This window comes from Chiloscyllium plagiosum, unplaced genomic scaffold (genome assembly GCF_037043375.1).
Source record: "Chiloscyllium plagiosum isolate Xiang-an unplaced genomic scaffold, Cpla_swu_hap1 HiC_scaffold_16, whole genome shotgun sequence".
Classification (NCBI taxonomy): domain Eukaryota; kingdom Metazoa; phylum Chordata; class Chondrichthyes; order Orectolobiformes; family Hemiscylliidae; genus Chiloscyllium; species Chiloscyllium plagiosum.
This window is the reverse complement of record NW_028270154.1, coordinates 44187121-44206781: the sequence shown is the minus strand read 5'-3', so window position 1 is coordinate 44206781 and position 19661 is coordinate 44187121. Positions and strand designations below refer to the sequence as shown.

At 41.2% G+C, this 19661-nt stretch overlaps 1 protein-coding gene across 2 annotated transcripts in view; it reads left to right on the top strand.

Annotated features, from left to right (window-relative positions):
- The window catches only part of LOC122556653 (RUN and FYVE domain-containing protein 1), an 82353-nt gene that overhangs the window by 21208 nt on the left and 41484 nt on the right, over window positions 1–19661 (top strand). For both annotated transcript variants that reach the window (XM_043703641.2, XM_043703642.2), the window contains exons 6-12: window positions 3431–3495; window positions 10791–10856; window positions 11103–11172; window positions 11268–11369; window positions 17456–17572; window positions 17905–18072; window positions 18654–18751. In XM_043703641.2, coding sequence (XP_043559576.2) covers window positions 3431–3495; window positions 10791–10856; window positions 11103–11172; window positions 11268–11369; window positions 17456–17572; window positions 17905–18072; window positions 18654–18751 — 686 coding nt within the window. The remainder of the gene's footprint in view (window positions 1–3430; window positions 3496–10790; window positions 10857–11102; window positions 11173–11267; window positions 11370–17455; window positions 17573–17904; window positions 18073–18653; window positions 18752–19661) is intronic.

Below are 19661 nucleotides of genomic sequence, written 5' to 3'. Positions count from 1 at the left end.
CTTCCTGACTGTCATCCCCACTCACTTCCAGAATGTTCACTCAGTGTAGTTTAACCCTTTTTAATGTTACATTAATGTTGAGAGCGTGATTCCCATTTAATCTTTTAATATTACAGCATAGCTTTTTGTCAATGGTCCCCTTGTATGCCGCTCTTGTTGTCGAAATAATAAAGTCCAAGTGGAAAGTAGCATCATTTGTTGAACACCAAAATAGAGCCACTACTTGTGGTGTATGTGGGATAGTCCCAGCCCAAGACTGACAGGGATGGGTCTGTTTTGTGTTTATTTTTCTTACACTTCTTGGATGTTATTACACATCTCTGGAGCAGGTGGGTCTCGAACTCAGGACTCTTGGTTCAGAAGTAGGGAAGCTACCACTACCTCAGGAGCCCCACTGGATCTGCATTGAGGCCTTTTTCCTGTTACCAAGGGACCTCCCATTTAGAACTTCAGAGATTAATCAATGATAACTCCTTTTTAAAATCCAAGAACATACTGAGAATGACTAAGATTGACTTTAAATACCTAAAATAAACTAGTTGGTAATCCTTGGCCATGCTTTCCATGTTAAGAACTATATTAACAGTTGACTGTTGTAGTTTCAACTATTCCAATTTCTAATCTTGTACCTCAATGGAATTTGCACTCTTTAAATTATTTTCAGTTTGCATTTAATGGAGGGAAACTTGAACTAATTTGACTAGATAGGAAGAATAACGTAACGTGAGCCTACAAAGCTAAAGTAGGTGCAGCAACAGGGGAACCTGCTGGTACATGTGCTCAAATTGGGGAAGTGTGTCACAACATGTTGAGAAAGCAGTGAATAAAGCTTAAGGGATCCTGGGCTTTATCAATGGAGGCATCGAGTACTGAAGCAAGAAAGTTAAGGCAGACCTTTTTTAAACCCTTTTCAAAACATAGAAAATCCTTTTCTTCTGTAGTATAGTTTCCTGTTCTGGAAGCACTGGAGATAGTGTGGAAAAAGTTCCAAGAATGAGAGACTTGCACTACGTGGGTAGATTAGCAAAAATAGGTTGCATTTTTTTTTTAAGAGAAGAGAAAATTCAGATGATTCGGTAGACTTTCAACATAATGGGTGTAGGCAGAAAGAAGAACTCTGCTTCTACTGATAGAAGGGTAGAGAACTGAAAAGACCCGATTTGTAAATGTAAAGTTTTTTTTCAAGCAGGAAATGGTTAGGTTCTGTCGTGTGCTCTGTGTGGTTGATTCAGATTCAATCCAAGCTTTCACAGGATGGTTGAACTGATTATTTGAAGTGAAAGTCTTGCAATGCTTGAACAAAGAGGAGAAAGTGGAATGAGTTGAGTTTCTCTCACAGGGAGCTAGCAAAAATATGCTGGGCTGAATGGCCTTATTGCATCCTATAAATATTTCATGATTCAGAGGGTCCACTAAAGCAAATGGACTTGACTGTCTAATTCAAAAGGAGCACTTCCATCTACAATATTTGCTTAAAGTTTAATATGGAACCTCAAATATTTTTTCCCTGCATGTTTAAGAACTCTGTTTTTGGAAAAAAGTTAAATGGACAGAATCTAAGTTGTATTTTCCCTCACATCAGTATTAAATAGCTTTGCAGAAGGCATTCTTTAAAAGCTGAGAATCCGTGACCATATTTTCTATTGCTACTGTAATCTTTCTGAAATATTATGAAAATTAATATATGCAGGAGTCGTGTCTAATAAGTCACTATGATTTCTTTCCTGAGGCTATGAGCCAGATACTTTTTGTTTTAAACCAAGGAAAGCACATCATATTTCTCAGGAAATTCCAGTTGAGGCTCTTTAAGAAATGCAGAGCCATACTTGCATTCTGACAGTTCTCTTGTCTCAACTGTTTGGAGAAGGCAAACTGTGTAACCCATTTTCACCGAAGTCAGCTGCTGTAATCTGAAATTAAAGATCCAGTATCCAGTATCAAAATGGGCTGCCATTTTGATAGTTGCTGTCAAATAATAAGTAAATGAGGTAAGTGTGAAGTCGGGTTGCTAAGCAAGTATGGTGCCATGTGTATGGGTGTAAGGTGGCAAGAGGCCAAGAGAGTAATGGGTAAAATTTAATGTATTTTGGGAAAAGTAGGAGAAATTTGGTCTAGAGGCAGCTGAATCCTGAGGGGAATCCCTGGGTTGGTGTGGAGGTAGATGGGGTCTGGAGCAGGGGAGGCCAACTCTTGGGAAGAAAGGGAGAGTGGGTCTGAACAAGGGAGGGTAGGGAGCTGGGTCGTGAGGGAGTGTAAATATCTGCGAGGTGTATGAGGGGAAAATGGTGTTGGCTGAATACCTATTCAGGTATTGGATTATGTATTTGATTGTGACTTTTTCTGATTACCTCGATCTATTTAATTTCATTGGAACCCATCAAATTCTGACTTAAATGGATACTTTTGGAGAGTTTCGGGTAGGGAAATGACTATCAGAATCTTCCATTTCTGAGGAGGTTCCTTTGTAGTCTGTGACAATGAGGATTTCATAGGATCTCCTTATGCAACTCCCATTTATGCTTGAGTAATACCTTTCTGATTATCGGAAAATTCTAATCTATATTGACAGTTGAGATTTGCAGTTTCATCTTTGCCGCCCCTGATTTTGTACCTGTTAGTAAACTACTCCTAAATGTGGTTAAAGACTGGGTATGTATACTGTTGACAGACAATTGGTTGGCAGATTGCTTACAAATCCAGTACAAGTATTAGTTAAATCAATTTTAAACAGCAAGCTCATTTTTTGATGTTCAATAAGTTTAAAGCGGGTTAGTATTTTGGTTTGTTTTTTTTAAAAAAACTCATAATCTTAAGTTTCCATTCTATTGCAGAATAGTCAGGTGAATATGACAGTGTCTGAAGTATTTTACAGACCTGTGTAAAGCCAGTTTCAGTTAATTAGGCAATGAATTTGCACAAGTACATCCTGGTGACAGCTTTTCAAGCTACTCAAAAATTCAATATGCTTCATCCATACAGAAATTAATGGAAAGGCACAGCAGTCAGGAAATACCTTAATGGCACTTGGTCACTGCATGAAACCAAATTGAATGCACCTCTGTTACACACCAGTTTCTGGCCTTCCATCCTCCCCTCCCTTCCCTAAAAAAAAAAGTAAATGTGAGATTCATATGCACATTGTTGAAAACCACACAGCCAATCATTATGGAGGAGGCAGTGCATTCAGAAGGTTTGTAAGTAGGTAGTTTGTTATTACTAAAGACAAAGGTTAACTGCCATTCTATTAAATGTGTGTGGCAAGTTACTCGTTCACTCACTCTGACTGACAAGTTTATTTTGCAGACCTTCTGGACTCTACATATCTCTTTCAAAATTACTACTTCAAATGTTATGGTTAAATTTAAAATATTTCAGATTTAGACCTGCACCACTAAGTTTGTTCTAATAGATTACTTGACTTGAGTTTCAGGTGGGAGTGATTGACTTCTCGCTGTATCTTAAAGATGGAGTTCAGGATAATGCTGACTGCCGACAGTGAGTAGTCAAATCCAGTAGTATGGAATTTCTTTTAAAAATTTGTACAAAATTTGAGTGATAAAATTGGTGTCCTTTGCATACCTCCACAAATGTGCATGTTAACAATTACTTGACACCAAAGTTTAAATTTTTCTCCAAGTTGTTTTCTTTCAGGGTATGTCTGATGCCATTTCAGTGTTGATATTTTCCTTATGGACTGAAATGGCAATTACCATTGCAGACTTGACTAGCTCACTTTTTAACTTTTTCCGTTTAGTTTACTTTATAGAATCAACCTAGAATTTAGAACTAGAATCAAGGATTTTAAAGTTGAACTTTTAATTATGTTTCCTTATTTTGCTACTTTTGTACATAGAATCATAGAGATGTACAGCGCAGAAACCGATCCTTCAGTCTAACTCATCCAGGCCGACCAGATATCCCAACCCAATCTAGTCCCACTTGCCAGCACCTGGCCCGTATCCTTCCAAATCCTTCCTATTCATATACCCATCCAAATGCCTCTTAACTGTTGCAATTGTACCAGCCTCCACCACTTCCTCTGGCAGCTCATTCCATACACGAACCACCCTCTGCTTGAAAAAGTTGCCGTGTAGGTCTCTTTTATGTCTTTCCCCTCACCCTAAACCTATGCCCTCTAATTCTGGACTTTTTTTTTCCCCCCCCCCACCTCCAGGAAAAACCTCTATTTATCCTATCAAGTCCCTCATGATTTTGTAAACCTCTATATAAGGTCACCCCTCAGCTCTGATGCTCCAGGGAAAACAGCCCCAGCCTGTTCAGCCTCTCCCTGTAGCTCAGATCCTCCAACCCAGGCAACATCCTTGTAAATTTTTTCTGAACCCTTTCAAGTTTCACAACATCTTTCCGATAGGAAGGAGACCAGAATTGCATGCAATGTTCCAACAGTGGCCCAACCAATGTCCTGTACAGCTGCAACATGACCTCCCACCTCCAGTACTCAATACTCTGACCAATATAGGAAAGCATACCAAACGCTGCCTTCACTATCCTATCTACCTGCAACTCCACTTTCAAGGAGCTATGAACCTGCACTCCAAGGTCTCTTTGTTCAGCAACACTTCCTAGGACCTCATCATCAAGTGTATACGTCCTGCTAAGGTTTGCTTTCCCAAAATGCAGCTCTTCACATTTATCTGAATTAAACTCCATCTGCCACTTCTCAGCCCATTGGCCCATCTGATGAAGATCTTGTAATCTGAGGTAACCTTCTCTGCTGTCCGCTACACCTCAAATTTTGGTGTCATCTGCAAACTTACTAACTATACCTCTTATGCTCACACCCAAGTCATTTAAATACATGATGAAAAATAGTGGACCCAGCAATGATCCTTGTGGCACTCCACTGGTCACAGGCTCCCAGTCTGAAAAGCAACCCTCCAGCACCACCCTCTGTCTTCTACCTTTGAGCCCATTCTGTATCCAAATGGCTCGTTCTCCCTGTATTCCATGGGATTAAGATTAGATTCCCTAAAGTGTGGAAACTGGCCCTTCGGCCCAACAAGTCCACACTGACCCTCCGAGAGCAACCCACCAAGCCCCATTTCCCAACATTCACCCCTGACAATTTGGGGATCTAACCTTGCTAACCAGTTTCCCATGGGGAATCTTGTCAAACACCTTTCTGAAGTTCATATAGATCTCACCTACTGCTCTGCCCTCATCAATCTTCTTTGTTACTTCCTCAGAAAACTCAATCAAGTTTGAGAGACATGATTTCCCATGCACAAAGCGATGTTGACTATCCCTAATCAGTCCTTGCTTTTCCAAATACATGTACATTCTGCCCCTCAGGATTCCCTCCATCAACTTGCCCACCACCGACGTCAGGCTTACTGGTCTATAGTTCCCTGGCTTGTCCTTACCACCTTTCTTAAACAGGGGCACCGTGTTAGCCAACCAACTATTTCCCTGTGTTCTATATCTTAGTCCTTTTCTAACCTAAATATTGATGCAACTTTTTAGAATTTGCACCCAGGTACCTTTGTACCTAAGGTGTGGTGCGGGGAATGGTGACATTGTATACTCCTATAACTCTGTGCTTGAGTACACATGCCAGTAAAATTTAATTCGTATTCATTTGATCTGGCACATGTTATTAACAAGTTTAGAAAGATGCAGAAATAACAGGGTTCTTGTTATGGGTGACTTTTAACTCCCTAATATTGATTAGAACCTCCTTTAATGCCAATAGTTTGCATGTAGCAATTTTTGTCAGGTGTCTAAGAGTTTCTCACTCAATACATAGACTGACTAGAGGGGAGGCCATCTTTGGATTTGGTGCTTGGCAACGAACCATGCCAGGTATCCAGTCTCTTGGTGGGAGAGCATTTTGGTGATGGTGATCACAGATCCCTTACCTTTACCATACTCATGGAGAGGGAAAGAACAGGCTGTATGGGAAAGTATTTAGTTGGGAGAGAGGGTATTACAATGCTATCAGGCAAGAACTGGGGCGCCTAACCTGGGATCACATTCTTGGAAATGCACCCCAGAAATGTGGTGGATGTTTGGAAGCATCTACTCCGTGCTGGACAGGTTTGTCTGGCTTCATCAAGGAAGGGATGGTAGGTTAAAAGAACCTTGGGTGACAAGGGATATGGAACATCTAGTCAAGAGGAAGAAGGAAGCTTAAGGTTGAGGAGGCAAGGATCAGGTAGGGATCTAGACGGTTACAAGGTAGCCAGGAAGGAACTGAAAGGAATCAGGAGAGAAAGAAGGGGACATGATAAAGCTTTAGCGGGTAGGATTAAGGGAAACCCTAAGGCATTGTACACTTATGTGAGGGTAGGGCCAATCAGGGATAGTGGAGGGAACTGGTGCCTGGAGTTGGAGGAGATAGGAGAGGTCCTTAATGAATACTTTGCTTCAATATTTACGGAGAGGGACCTTGACATTTTAAAGGCAGTGTGAAACAGACTGATATGCTCGAACAAGTTGATGTGAAGGAGAATATGTGCTGAAAATTTTGAAAAACATGAGTATAGCCAAGTCCCTGGGTCAAATGGGAAATGCAGAGGGAAGAGATTGCTGCACCTTTGGCAATGATCTTTGTGTCCTCACTGTCCACTAGAGTATTGCCAGGTGGTTAGAGGGTCATGCCTCACAAGCCTTTTTGAATTTTTTGAGGATGTGACAAAACACATTGAAGGTAGAGCAGTGTATGTAGTGTATGTGGATTTTTGGCAAAGCGTTTAAGGTTCCCCATTGTAGGTTTATTCAAAGTGAGGCATGGTATACAGGGAAATTCAGCTCTCTGGATACAGAATTGAAATTAGAGTGGTGCTGGAAAAGCACAGCAGGTCAGCCAGCATCCGAGGAGCAGGAAAATCTACGTTTCTGGCAGGAGCCCTTCATCAGGAATGAGGGGGCTGTGATCTCCAACATCTGCAGTCCTCATTTTCACCTGGATACAGAATTGGCTGGCCCTTAGAAGATAGAGGATGGTAGTAGATAGAAAATATTCAACCTGGAGCTTAGTGACCAGTGATGTTCGACAGGGATTTGTTTGGGACCTCTGCTGTTTGTGATTTTTATAAATGATTTGGATGAGGAAGTGGAAGGTGTGATATTGAAGAGTTAATTTCCTCTGCTGACCTGCAAGAAACTGAATGCCCTGAGGGGGTAGGGTGGTGTGTGTTTTGTCTTATAGGTGGAATGTGGAAGGTTTACGTTCCCATACTTTGCCATTCAGGGATGATTTGCATCGTCATCATCACCACCACCACCTATTCAGAAGTAATTTGGAACATTGCAATTGAAATTCTGACTGCACCCTATAGTTAGAATACAATTCATACTGGTCTGGCCATTAAGGGATGATTTGCATTACATTTGTTTCTGGAGGTGAGGTGGTCACTGCATTGTGTTTTTAGTGGCATGTGACCTGTGAGGGCTTGACTGGGGGTTGTCTTGTAGGCATTACTAACTGATGTAAAGATTTTGTATGAAGGAAGACTTTGTTCAGAGTCTTTGCCATGACCCCATAAGCCCTGCGAGGTGTGTTAAAGGTTTCTCCAAAGCCTGGGCTGTACAGTGCTTAATAAATTTGGTTGCTTGTTCAGACGGTGTTGCAGTTGCATAAAGTGTGCAAGAACCTCAAGGAAAAAAACTTAAGGGTGGGTTAGAAAGTTTGCCAATGGCACAAAGGTTGATGGATCAGTGAATAGTGTGGAAGGCTGTTGTAGGTTGCAACGGAACCTTGACAGGATGCAGAACTGGGCGAATAATTGGCAGATGGAGTTCAATCTGGAAACGTATGAAGGGATTTTGAAAAGTCGCATTTGAATGTAGAATACAGGGTGAAGGCAGGATTCTTGGCAGTGTCTAGGAGCAGAGGGATCTTTGGGTCCATTTCCATGGATACCTCAAAGTTGCCACCCAACCTGATAGGGTTTTTAAGATGGCGTGTGGTGTATTGGCTTTCGCCAGGGGGATTGAATTTTTAAAGGCCACAAGATTATGCTGCAGCTCGACATAGCCCTGGTTAGACTATACTTGGAATAATTTAGTTCTGGTCACCTCATTATAGGAAGGATGTAGAAGCTTTAGAGAGGGGGCACAGGAGATTTACCAGGATGCTGCCTGGACTGCAGGGCATGTCTTATGAAGAAAGGTTGAGGTGGCTAGGCCTTTTCTCGTTGGAGCGAAGAAAGATGAGAAGTGACTTGATAGAGCTGTACAGATGATGAAAGGCATAGAGTGAATAGTCAGATTTTTTTCCCAGGGCAGAAATGGCTATCACAAGGGGGCATAATGTTAAGGTGATTGGAAGGAGGTTTAGGGGAGATGTCAGCGGTCAGTTCTTTGCGCAGAGACTGGTGGGTGTGAGGAATGCACTGCCAGCAGTGGTAATAGAGTCAGATACATTAGGGACCTGTAAACAACTCTTGGATAGGCACATGGAAAATAGTGCAATGAAAGGTCTGCAGGTTAGTTTGATCTCAGAGTAGGATAAATGATTGGCACAACGAGGGCTGAAGGGCCTGCACTGTGCTGTTCTAAGTTAGTCTATTCTCATTTGACTGGTCTATGGACGATTACATGCAACTAAAACATATTATTTAACTTTCGCTCCACCTTGCTTGTATCCTTCAGAAGGTAATCACTTTTCCTAGAGTAGGATTGTACAAAAGATTATGCCACTATGTAGTGAGGATCACCTGCTTTGATTGATGGCGAAGAGTATAGTTTTGAGATTTCCTTTCTGCTACCCCAAAAACAGGAAATCTAAGAGTCAATTGACAATGTTCCAAATATCTTTGTGTAACAATGAAATCAGTAAGTATATGCTAGAATCTGAAGTAAGCAGGAACAATCAGTACCAGAGAGACACACGTCTACATAATTTATTTTAGTGTAGATTAATAGAATTTGGCAGAAACCAACCAGAGTCACAGTATAGTCGAGGGTTAGATAGGTTGGGCAATGAATCTTTTTTTTTCCTCAATGGCAATGGCTAGCACGATGCGTATAGCTTCAAATTGAGGGGTGATAGATATAGGAGAGATGTCAGAGGTAGTTTCTTTACTGATTGTACTGCAACAATAGTACACTCGCCAACTTTTAAAGGCATTTAATGGTCATTGCATAGGCATATGGATGAGAATGGAATAGTGTCGGTTAGATGGGCTTCAGATTGGTTCCACAGGTCAGCATAACATTGAGGGCTGAAGGGCCCGTACTGCACTTAATGTTCTATGTTCTAGTTACTCTCTGGTGGGGGACATTTTCCAAAAATATACCAGGCCACAGTTTACCCAAGGGGGTATCCAAAAAGGAAAACAAACCATAAACTATTGTGGCAGTGGTGACCACCTCAATTTAATGTTCCCAGTGCTGGGATCAACAAAGAATAATCAAAAGACAACTTCAAAGGAAAAAATAAAAACATTATCATGGTGAGAGGCTGTCTGAGAATCTGGCACAATGCCTACCTCAGTTCAGTAGTTTAGTTAACACAAAATTACCCAATTTTACCTAACTGTTTAATTTAGATTGCAAATCAACGCACTATACAGTTTCTGTACTTAATTGGAACAAACTGTTTATTGCAAACAAATTATCTTTAACTGGTAACAAATATGAATTAATGAAAACACTAACTGTCCCTTCTTAAATACTCAGACACACAAAGATATGGATTTTTAAGTTTTTTTTTAAAAAAGAAAACTGGCAACAGTGCCAATCTGGAGTACAGGAATCTTAGTTTTAGCTTTATTTTCTTTGATCCCTTTTCAGTTTTGTGGTGCAGACAACCTTGTGTTGAAAACAATTTTTTGTCTTCTAGTGAATTGATTCTTTCAGTAGTCTTGAAGACTTTCTTCATCCTTTGACAGGGTGTGCAAAGAGAGGAGTTACAGGAAAAAATGTGGGTGAGAACAGCTTGTGGGAGCTGGCTATCTTGGGCCATCTTATAAACAAAATTGAGAGAGCTTTGTCTTGACACTTTCCATTTAGAGGTCTTTCTGCTGTATTACTGAAACACAGCATCATCAGCCAATCCAGCTGCTGTTAAGTTGAGCGTTCTCGCAACGACACTAACTGGTCAATGGCAAAGCCAACCAAGTCAGTGTCTGGGCAAAATCATCTTGAACACAAATAGAGGCAATTTATGTGGCTTTGATGTCCACCACTCTGTAACATAGTTTCTTAGATACTTGTTAGCTGCATTGGCTTTGCAAGCTGCAAATGATTCTAGTAAATGTAGTTATTAAAACTGTAACTATTCTGCTTCAGCCTAAAAAAAAACAAAATTAAAAAAGATGTGGGTCTCAACTGAACTTCCATAATTGAGTGAGCGTGATTCAAATGGCAATCCCAAAGTCCAGGGGTGTCTATCAAATCATTACTTGATGGAAGGTTATCCATAAAATGTTAGCTAGTTGTGAAAAATACGATGCACTGAAAAATAAACTCATTCTCCACTTGTTTTTGAAGTAAACAATGAAAAGCTTTTGAACTTTGCACATAGAAGGCAACTTTGTATTCAGCCACTTGCACAACTATAATGTGAGGAGGCCAAACTGAGGATGGAATATCTGGCCATACTGTGGGAATATCAAAGTTCTGATCCCAACTTTGTTGGGTAGACCCAAAAGTTGCAGCCCCACCCATTCAATGACTGTTAAAATACACAAAGAATAGAACATTCTGCAGCAGCCATTTAAAAATGTTCATTGTGGAGTCAGAATGCACTACAGAAGACTGGATTGCCTGAAGGGGTGTTCAAAACTCAGTCTATTATTGATTTATTATTTCTTGACCTTCAGGGACACTGAACTCACTAAAATTCTGGATCAGAAACATTATGTGGAAGAACTCAACAGACATTTGAGGTGAACCATCAAAAATCTTTGTTTTACATGCGTGCTCTGCCAAATTTTTATTTTGTTAATTTCAGCAAGTGCACTCTGTGATGCCTCTGGATTCTTGATGTATTTGAACACTTTCTGTAACCCCATTGCAGTGCACTAAGTCACCTGTTAATAAGTAATCATTTTGTTTTACCTCTTGACTTAGTCTGGGTATGTTGATGTCTTGCATCAATCAAACATATTAACTGATTTTTTTTTTTGTATAAGTGGTACAGTTTCTGATCTACAGACAAAGCTGGATTCATTAGAAAAAACTAATGCAAAACTAATGGAAGAGGTAAATAGTAACGATCAAGTCCTTTTTCTGGTGTTGAAAATATTCTATCTTGAGTACATGGTCTGATTCTGTGCTTGATTTTGATATTCTTGCAGCTTGCAGCAGCAAATGATAGAATTCAGTCACTTCAGGAGGAGCAGAATCAACTGAAGCAAGAAAATTCATCAATCCTTGAAACAAGTGAACGTAGAGTAGAGGTTGGTCAAAAGAGCTAATTTAATATTCTGAGATGTGCCAAGCTGGCTTCCACTAGCCCTTTTATCTGTTGTAGAAAGTGTGTGTGAGGTCATTTAATTTTGTTTTCTCTTGTAAGACTGAATAAACATCAATTTGGACTGGTATGGATTAATCAGAGGGCCAGTTCAAGACAAATCATATCTGACCATCTTGGTTTATTTTGGGATAACAGGAAAGATTGATAAAGTGATGCAGAGAGATGTGTGTGTATATCTGTTTCTGCAGATATTCTACAGGTTTAAAAAGCATTGTCAAATAAATTATTGAATTCATAAATAACATGTTAGGTCTCAGCTGAAGTATTATGGAGAATTCAGGCACAACATTTCAGGCAAGATATAAAGTTCTTGGAAAAGGTTAAGAGGAGATGTGCTAGGATGTTACTAGAATCAGGGCATTCATTTATGAGTAGAAATTGGAAAAGTTAGTACTGTTCTCGTTGCAATAAATATGGTAAGGTGATCTAACAGAAGTTTTCAATGTAGATTTTGGTAAGAGTGAATGTCTCTGTCTGTCTCTCTGCCTTCAATTAATTTTAATGTTATTGACAAAGACCGAAAGAGGAGGAGTTTGAGAGTAAAGCTTTTCATCCAAAGTTGTCAGGATCTAGAATGCTTTACTTGAAAAAGTAATTGTACCAATTTGGTGGTGATTTTTGACTGGCACAAATACATTTGGCTGCAGGGCCTTTTTCCAATTGTAGTTTTCTATGAATTTTAATGAGGACCTTTCAAGGTTATGAACAAAATGTGGTACCATGAATGCTCTGTCAAGTATTGGTACAAGCACAACAGGCTTAGTTCCTTCTATCCTGCTTATTTCCAAAATGTGAAGCTTTAATGCATTAACTTCGGCTGAGAGTATCTGGCAAATAATCTTTTCATCTACTGGCATGTTGGTTTCAATCGCAGAATTATATGTTGCTTTTGACTTGACAAATTTGAAATGCACACATAATAATTGTCATTAGGTTTTGGTTTCAGTTCAGGCAGCACAATTATCCACTTTAGTCCTGGGCTAGAAGGAGGACAAGACACTGATTATCTGATCATGTGAAAGATTAATTTAGATGTGCAAATAGGGATGGGCTCAGTTTTGAAATATTAAATACATTAATAATTTCATGGCTCCTTGAATTAAAATTAAACCATAATTTTGCATGAATTGCTATGCTTACAAGTACAAGAGTACAGTTTTCATGTTTAGAATTTTTTTTGCCATTTCCAAGAAAATGTCAAGGAAATACTTTGCTTAAGAAGTGCTAATCCTGCAATAAGATCCTGACTAGATCCAAGATTCACTTCCTGTTTGAGTTCACCTGATTTGGTTGAAGTCAGCAGTTGTGGAACTTCCCTGCTGTCTGTTGAATAATGGCACTATAAGCCAAACTGACGAAACGATCCATTTGTTTCCCACTAAGTTAGTTAACTTTGTCAAGGTGCCAGTTGGGGAATTATTGTTCCCTCCTGGTTGAGAGAAATGTAAAACGTTAGGTGGATTTTACTTTTGCAAGCAAAACTAATGTCACTTACAAAATACTGTGCAAGGACTGTAACAAACACTACATTGGACAAACAGGCAGAAAACTAGCCCCCAGGATACATGAACTCCAACTCGCCGCAAAAAGATATGACCCTCTCTCACTAGTACCCTCAAGGATGAGGAAGGCCACCACTTTGACTGGGACAACATTTCCATCCAAGGACAAGCCAAACAAGGACACAAGAATTCCTAGAGGCATGGCATTCCAACCGGAACTTTGTCAACAAACACATTGAGTTAGACCCCATCTGCCACCCCCGAGAAAAAACAGCAAGTGACTTCACCACAGAAAATAACAACATCGGAAATGACATCACCAACCCAAATAAATCCAAACCTATAAATAAAAAGCAGGAATTTTCAGCATTGCTTTGCCTGAGGCCCACTGAAGATGTTACCTAGTAGGTAATGAAAAGTCTGGAAATGAACCTTCCAGTTCAGTGAGCAAACCTACATCCAAAACCTCAACCTGAGCTACAAATCTTCTCAAAACTCACTTTTATTTGTATCTTGTTACAGAATGAATCTGGCCTATTTTGGGATAAAGAAATGACTACTCAGTTGCAGTGCCCTCCAGCTGATTTTTCATGAGCTACAGTTTAAGGAAAAGTTACTTAGTTGAGGACTGCCAGCATCCTGTTAATTGCCCCAGTCATTAACTACCATGTGTTAAGTTTCTGTTTTCTGTCGTATTTTAAAGTTTCTGTAGCCCTTCTGAAGGATCATCTAGAATAGACAGATCATCTGGCAGTGTTTGAAGAGTTTTCATGAATTATTGCAGTGTATCTTGCAGGTGCTGCCACTGTAAAATAGTGAAGGGAGTGAATGTTGAAGGTGCTGGCTGGGATACCAATCAACCAGAATGTATTTGCCTGGATAGTTGAACTTCTACTGTTGGAGCTGGACTCATGCAGACAAGTAGAGAATACTCAGGTCAGAAACACCTGACTTGTGTCTTTAGTGGACAGCCATAGGGAGTTAGATAAATTGCACTCTGTAGGATTTCTAGTCTCTGACCTGTGGATTTATTAAATTAATGTGGCTTGTTTAGTTTAGAGCTGAAAATGTGTTGCTGGAAAAGCGCAGCAGGTCAGGCAGCTTCCAAGGAGCAGGAGAATAGACATTTCGGGATGAGACTTTCCTCATTCCTGAAGAAGGGATGTCCAGCAGGCTAAGATAAAAGGTAGGGAGGAGGGGTGTTGGAAATGCAATAGGTGGAAGGAGGTTAAGGTGAGGGTGATAGGCCGGGTTGTGGGCGGAGAGGTCAGGAAGAAGATTGCTGGTTGGCAAGGTGGTGCTGAGTTCGAGGGTTGGGACTGAGACAAGGTGGGTGGAGGGGAAATGAGGAAACTGGAGAAATATGAGTTCATCCCTTGTGGTTGGAGGGTTCCTAGGTGGAAGATGAGGCGCTCTTCCTCCAACCGTCGTGTTGCTATGGTCTGGCGATGGAGGAGTCCAAGGACCTGCATGTCCTTGGTGGAGTGGGAGGGGGAGTTGAAGTGTTGGGCTACGGGGTGGTTGGGTTGGTTGGTCCGGGTGTCCCAGAGATGTTCTCTGAAACGTTCCGCAAGTAGGCGGCCTGTCTCCCCAATGTAGAAGAGGCCACATCGGATGCAGCAAGTGATGTGTGTGGAGGTGCAGGTGAATTTGTGGCGGATATGGAAGGATCCCTTGGGGCCTTGGAAGGAAGTGGGGGGGGGTATGCTACACTGGCACCACCCCCCCCCCCCACCTTTTCCTCCGCTACATCGATGACTCTATCGGCGCTGCCTCGTGCTCCCACGAGGAGGTTGAACAGTTCATCCACTTTACCAACACCTTCCACCCCGACCTCAAATTCACCTGGACAGTCTCAGGTTCCTCCCTCCCCTTCCTAGACACCTCCATTTCTACCTTGGGCGACCGAATCAACACGGACACTTAGTATAAACTGACCGACTACGTAGACTACACCACATCCCGCCCTGCCCCCTGTAAAAACGCCATTCCATATTCCCAATTCCTTCGTCTCCACCGCATCTACTCCCAGGAGGACCAGTTCTAATACCGAACAACCCAGATGGCCTCCTTCTTCAAAGACTGCAATTTCCCCCCAGACGTGGTCAATGATGCTCTCCACCGCATCTCCTCCGCCCTTGAGCCCCGCCTCTCCAATCGCCACCAGGACAGAACCCCACTGGTCCTCACCTACCACCCCACCACCCTCCATATACATCATATCATCCGTCGTCATTTCCGCCACCTCCAAATGGACCCAACCACCAGGGATATATTTCCCTCCCCTATCAGCGTTCCGAAAAGACCACTCCCTCCGTGACTCCCTTGTCAGGCCCACACCTCCCACCAACCCAACCTCCACTCCGGCATCTACCCCTGCAACCGCAAGAAATACAAATCTTCCTCCTTCCTCCGCCGCCCTCTGCCGCAAGGGATCCTTCCATATCCGCCACAAATTCACCTGCACCTCCACACACATCACTTGCTGCATCCGATGTGACCTCTTCTGCATTGGGGAGACATTCCGCCTACTTGCGGAACGTTTCCGAGAACACCTCTGAGACACCCAGACCAACCACCCCATGGCTCAACACTTCCACTCCCCCTCCCACTCCACCAAGGACATGTAGGTCCTTGGACTCCTCCATCGCCAGACCATAGCAACACGACGGCTGGAGGAACAGCACCTTATCTTCCGCCTAGGAACCCTCCAACCACAAGGGATGAACTCATATTTCTCCAGTTTCCTCATTTCCCCTCCCCCCACCTTGTCTCAGTCCCAACCCTCGAACTCAGCACCACCTTCCTAACCTGCAATCTTCTTCCTGACCTCTCTGCCCCCACCCCCACTCTGGCCTATCACCCTCACTTTAACCTCTTTCCACCTAATGCATTTCCAACGCTTCCCCCAAGTCCCTCTTCCCTACCTTTTTATCTTAGCCTGCTTGGCACACTTTCCTCATTCCTGAAGAAGGGCTCATGCCCGAAACGTTGATTCTCCTGCTCCTTGGATGCTGCCTGACCTGCGCTTTTCCAGCAACACATTTTCAGCTCTTATCTCCAGCATCTGCAGTCCTCACTTTCTCCTTGTTTTAGTTTAGGTCAGTTTCTGGTCAATAGAAATCCCTAGGATATTAATAATGAGGGACTCCATGATAATGCCATAGAACATCAAGCAAGAGGATGAGATTTTCTCTCATTGAAGATGATTATTGCCTGGTATTTGTATGGCACAGATGTTAGGTGTCACTAAGCAATTTTAGTCTCTAATGTCCAGGATTTACTGCAAATGGATGCAGACTACTTCAGTAACTGAGGCTTAGTGATGTTTACTGATAGTACAATCACACCTCTGACCTTATGATAAAGGAATGTAATTGCTGAGACAGCTGAAGATGATTAGGCCCAGTGACACTTCACTTGTGGTGCAGTTGTAGTTTCCCTACCTCTGATTCAGGAGGCCTGAGCCTAATCCCACCTGCTCCAGATGTATGTCATAACCTCTCTCTGAAGAGATTGATTGATAATGTGTTGAGCAACTTTTTTTGGTATTGTTCTTTTGACTGAGTACTGAGGGCTTCCTCTAATTCCCTTGGTGCCACACACTGTCAAATGCTGCCTTGGTGTTGAGGGCAGTCGCTGTCTCTCCTCACCTAGAATTCAAGCTTTTGTCCATGTTTGGACCTAGCCTGTAATGAGGACAGGAGCTAAGTAGCCCTGGTACCCAAACTGATCAGCGCGTTATTGTTAATAAGTGCTGTTCGATAACCCCATCAACGACCCAATCCATCACTTGGAGTACTTAATTCACTGAAAGTTTGTTTGAAAAGCCATCAGATTAATCCACATTATGCTCTTTCCCCAGGCCCTTTTCTTTTCCGGAAGAGTATTAAACTGGAGAGGATTCAGAAAAGATTTACCAGGATGTTACCGGGAATGGAGGGTTTAAGTGATTAAAATAGGCTGAGACATTTTTCACCGGGGCGTAGGAAGTCCAAGGGGGTGACCCCACAGGTTTATAAAATTGAGGGGCATAAATAAGGTGAATAGCAAGGGTCTGCTCCATATGGTGAGGGAATTCACAACCGGGGTGACCGGAACAGATTTCACAAAGGACATGAGGGGTAACCTGTTTAAACAGTGGTTGGTATGTGGAATTAACTGCCAGAGGATGCTGGTACAGTTGGAACGTTTTTAAAGACATTTGAATAAGTACATGGACAGGATTAGTCCAGAGGGAAATGGACTAAACACAGTGGGACTGGTTTAGTTTGGGAACATGATCGGCATGGACTGAACGGTCTGTTTTCATGTTGTATGACTGAATGACTAATATGTCTGATACCCTTTTAAAAATTTGTGTGCCATCTTTCTCACACTGCCTTCTCGATCAACAAGTTTCTGGATAAAAGAGCTCTTCTTTCTGATTTTGTTACTATATGGCTACTTACTACTGAAGTTGCAATCTCTTCTCATTGCTTTTGAATACTTTTCAATGTTTTCTTAGGTGACCAGACAAGATTCTGAAGTAGAACTGGAAACATACAAACAAACTCGTCAAGGTCTAGATGAAATGTACAACGATGTCTGGAAGCAACTGAAAGAAGAGAGAAAAATTCGAACGGTGAATCTTTATAAAGGATAATTGTGCTCTGTTTTTAAAGTAGCTTAAAGAAATAGTAATTATAAAAGTTGTAAAAAAGTTTGTATATTTGAGAATTTTTAATTTGTGTATTTCAGTACTGACTTAAATTCTGAAGGTTACCTGGACTTTAAACACTTAACCTTTCTGTAGATATGATCGTTTGTGATTGTCTATTCCTAAATACTATCTAGAGTGGCCTCTGAAGAAAAATCTAGTATGGCTAAGCTCTCACTTGCAAACCTATATTATCACCTGTTTGCACTTTTCTAAATTCAGTTTTGATAATTGAAGAGGTATATGTTTCTGCTTAGGAACTGGAGAAAGAATTAGAACTACAGATGAGCTTGAAGCAAGAAATGGAAATAGCCATGAAGCTACTGGAGAAGGACACACATGAGAAGCAAGACACGTTAGTAGCTCTCCGACAACAGTTGGAAGAAGTAAAGGCTATCAATTTGCAGATGTTTAACAAAGCTAAGGTGAAGAAATATGGGAGAAGGGACTACTGTTGGTTGTTAAGGAAATGTTAGAGGGTACAAATTATGGGATATAATTGTATTGCCTTGTGTCTCTCTTATTTAGAATCAAAGCTGCAATGGGATATGACCAGTCGCGAGCCATGGGAATTTGTTGTCTTTGTCTTTTGCTCTTTTCTACCCTACTACTCACCTTGAATATCTATTTTAAATTTAATGTCTTGTTTCCTTTTGCAGTTGGAGGAAGCAGTATTTACTCATTATTACTTTGCATACTAGTCATTTTGAAATACTTAGTGTTTAATCCTCTTTAATATCTATTGGGATTTTATGAAGTAGTAGTTGTGTGGCATCTCTAGTCTGTGTTCATAATTTTTTTAAATCCCTGATGAATCTATATGCAGCATGTTTTGTCTATCATTTAATGTCTGTTCTATAATTGTATATCAAAAATTGTGCACAGTACTCTTAGTTGTGGCAAAAGTCCACAGAAGGATGCTGAGTAAAGATCTTGTGACATAAAGGGACGTTTTGTAGCTTTATCCTAATTTTGTTCCTTTTTGTTTTGATCAATTGTTGCTTAGAATTCTGAGGGGGCAGCGCAGCAGAAGGCTGAAATGATAAACACTCTGGAGCGAAAGACTAATCAAATGATTGATGCCACAAAGCAAATGGAGGAAAGGTACAGTAAAAAGAGAAATTTCATAAATTTTATCTTTACGCTATGTGTTTTTCAGCTGTGAATGTGTCAATTTTATAACGCTTAAATTTGTCTTTGCAGAGCTGTTAAACTTTAAAACTCTTTAAGGGGAAGCATTGGTTCAGACTGTTTGTTTTTGTAGATTTAGCCTGACTTCCCAATTAAGGAGTAACATATATATTGTCAAATGTCTTAATGGCATTCTGAGAAATGTGGGAAAATCTGAATCATTTGCTTTTGGCATACTTTAAACAGCACTAAATCATAGTAATATATAATTGCACCTCATTTTATTTTGCAGTCAGCACTGGTTCAAGTTTGAATTATCTTCTGTATGGTTTAGGACCAGACTAGATTGTACACAACTTTGTGTACAAATTTGAGTTGAAATTAAACCATTGATATTCAAACAGACTAGCTGTTTGCTGGAATTGATGCAGGTAAAAGGACATCAACTGTAGTGTGGTGGAAAAGTATATGCTAAAGTATAGATTCACTTTATTTCCTCAACCGTGACCCTCTGCCATCACTCTGCCCATTCTCTCTATTGAATTCCTCATCGTAGTTGTCTGTTTTTCAACATGGTTGTTTGATAGTTATCAAAAGGGGGGGAACGTGATGGCTGTTTTTTGGATGCACTAATGTCTCTTAGCTGAACAAAGGCAGCACTGTTGAATGTTTGAGTATCTTGGCTAAACCAAAAAACCTGAATTTTAGGAGCAGGCAAAGGCCATTTGGCCCTTTTTTTTTTTGTTGGTGCCTGTTGTGCTATGGTTGATCATCCAACTCTGCACACTGTTGCCAGGTTCACCCCATACCCCTTGATCCCTTTAGCCCGGAGACCTATATCTAACTACTTGAAGGTTTTCCATGTTTTGGCCTTGGCCTTTCT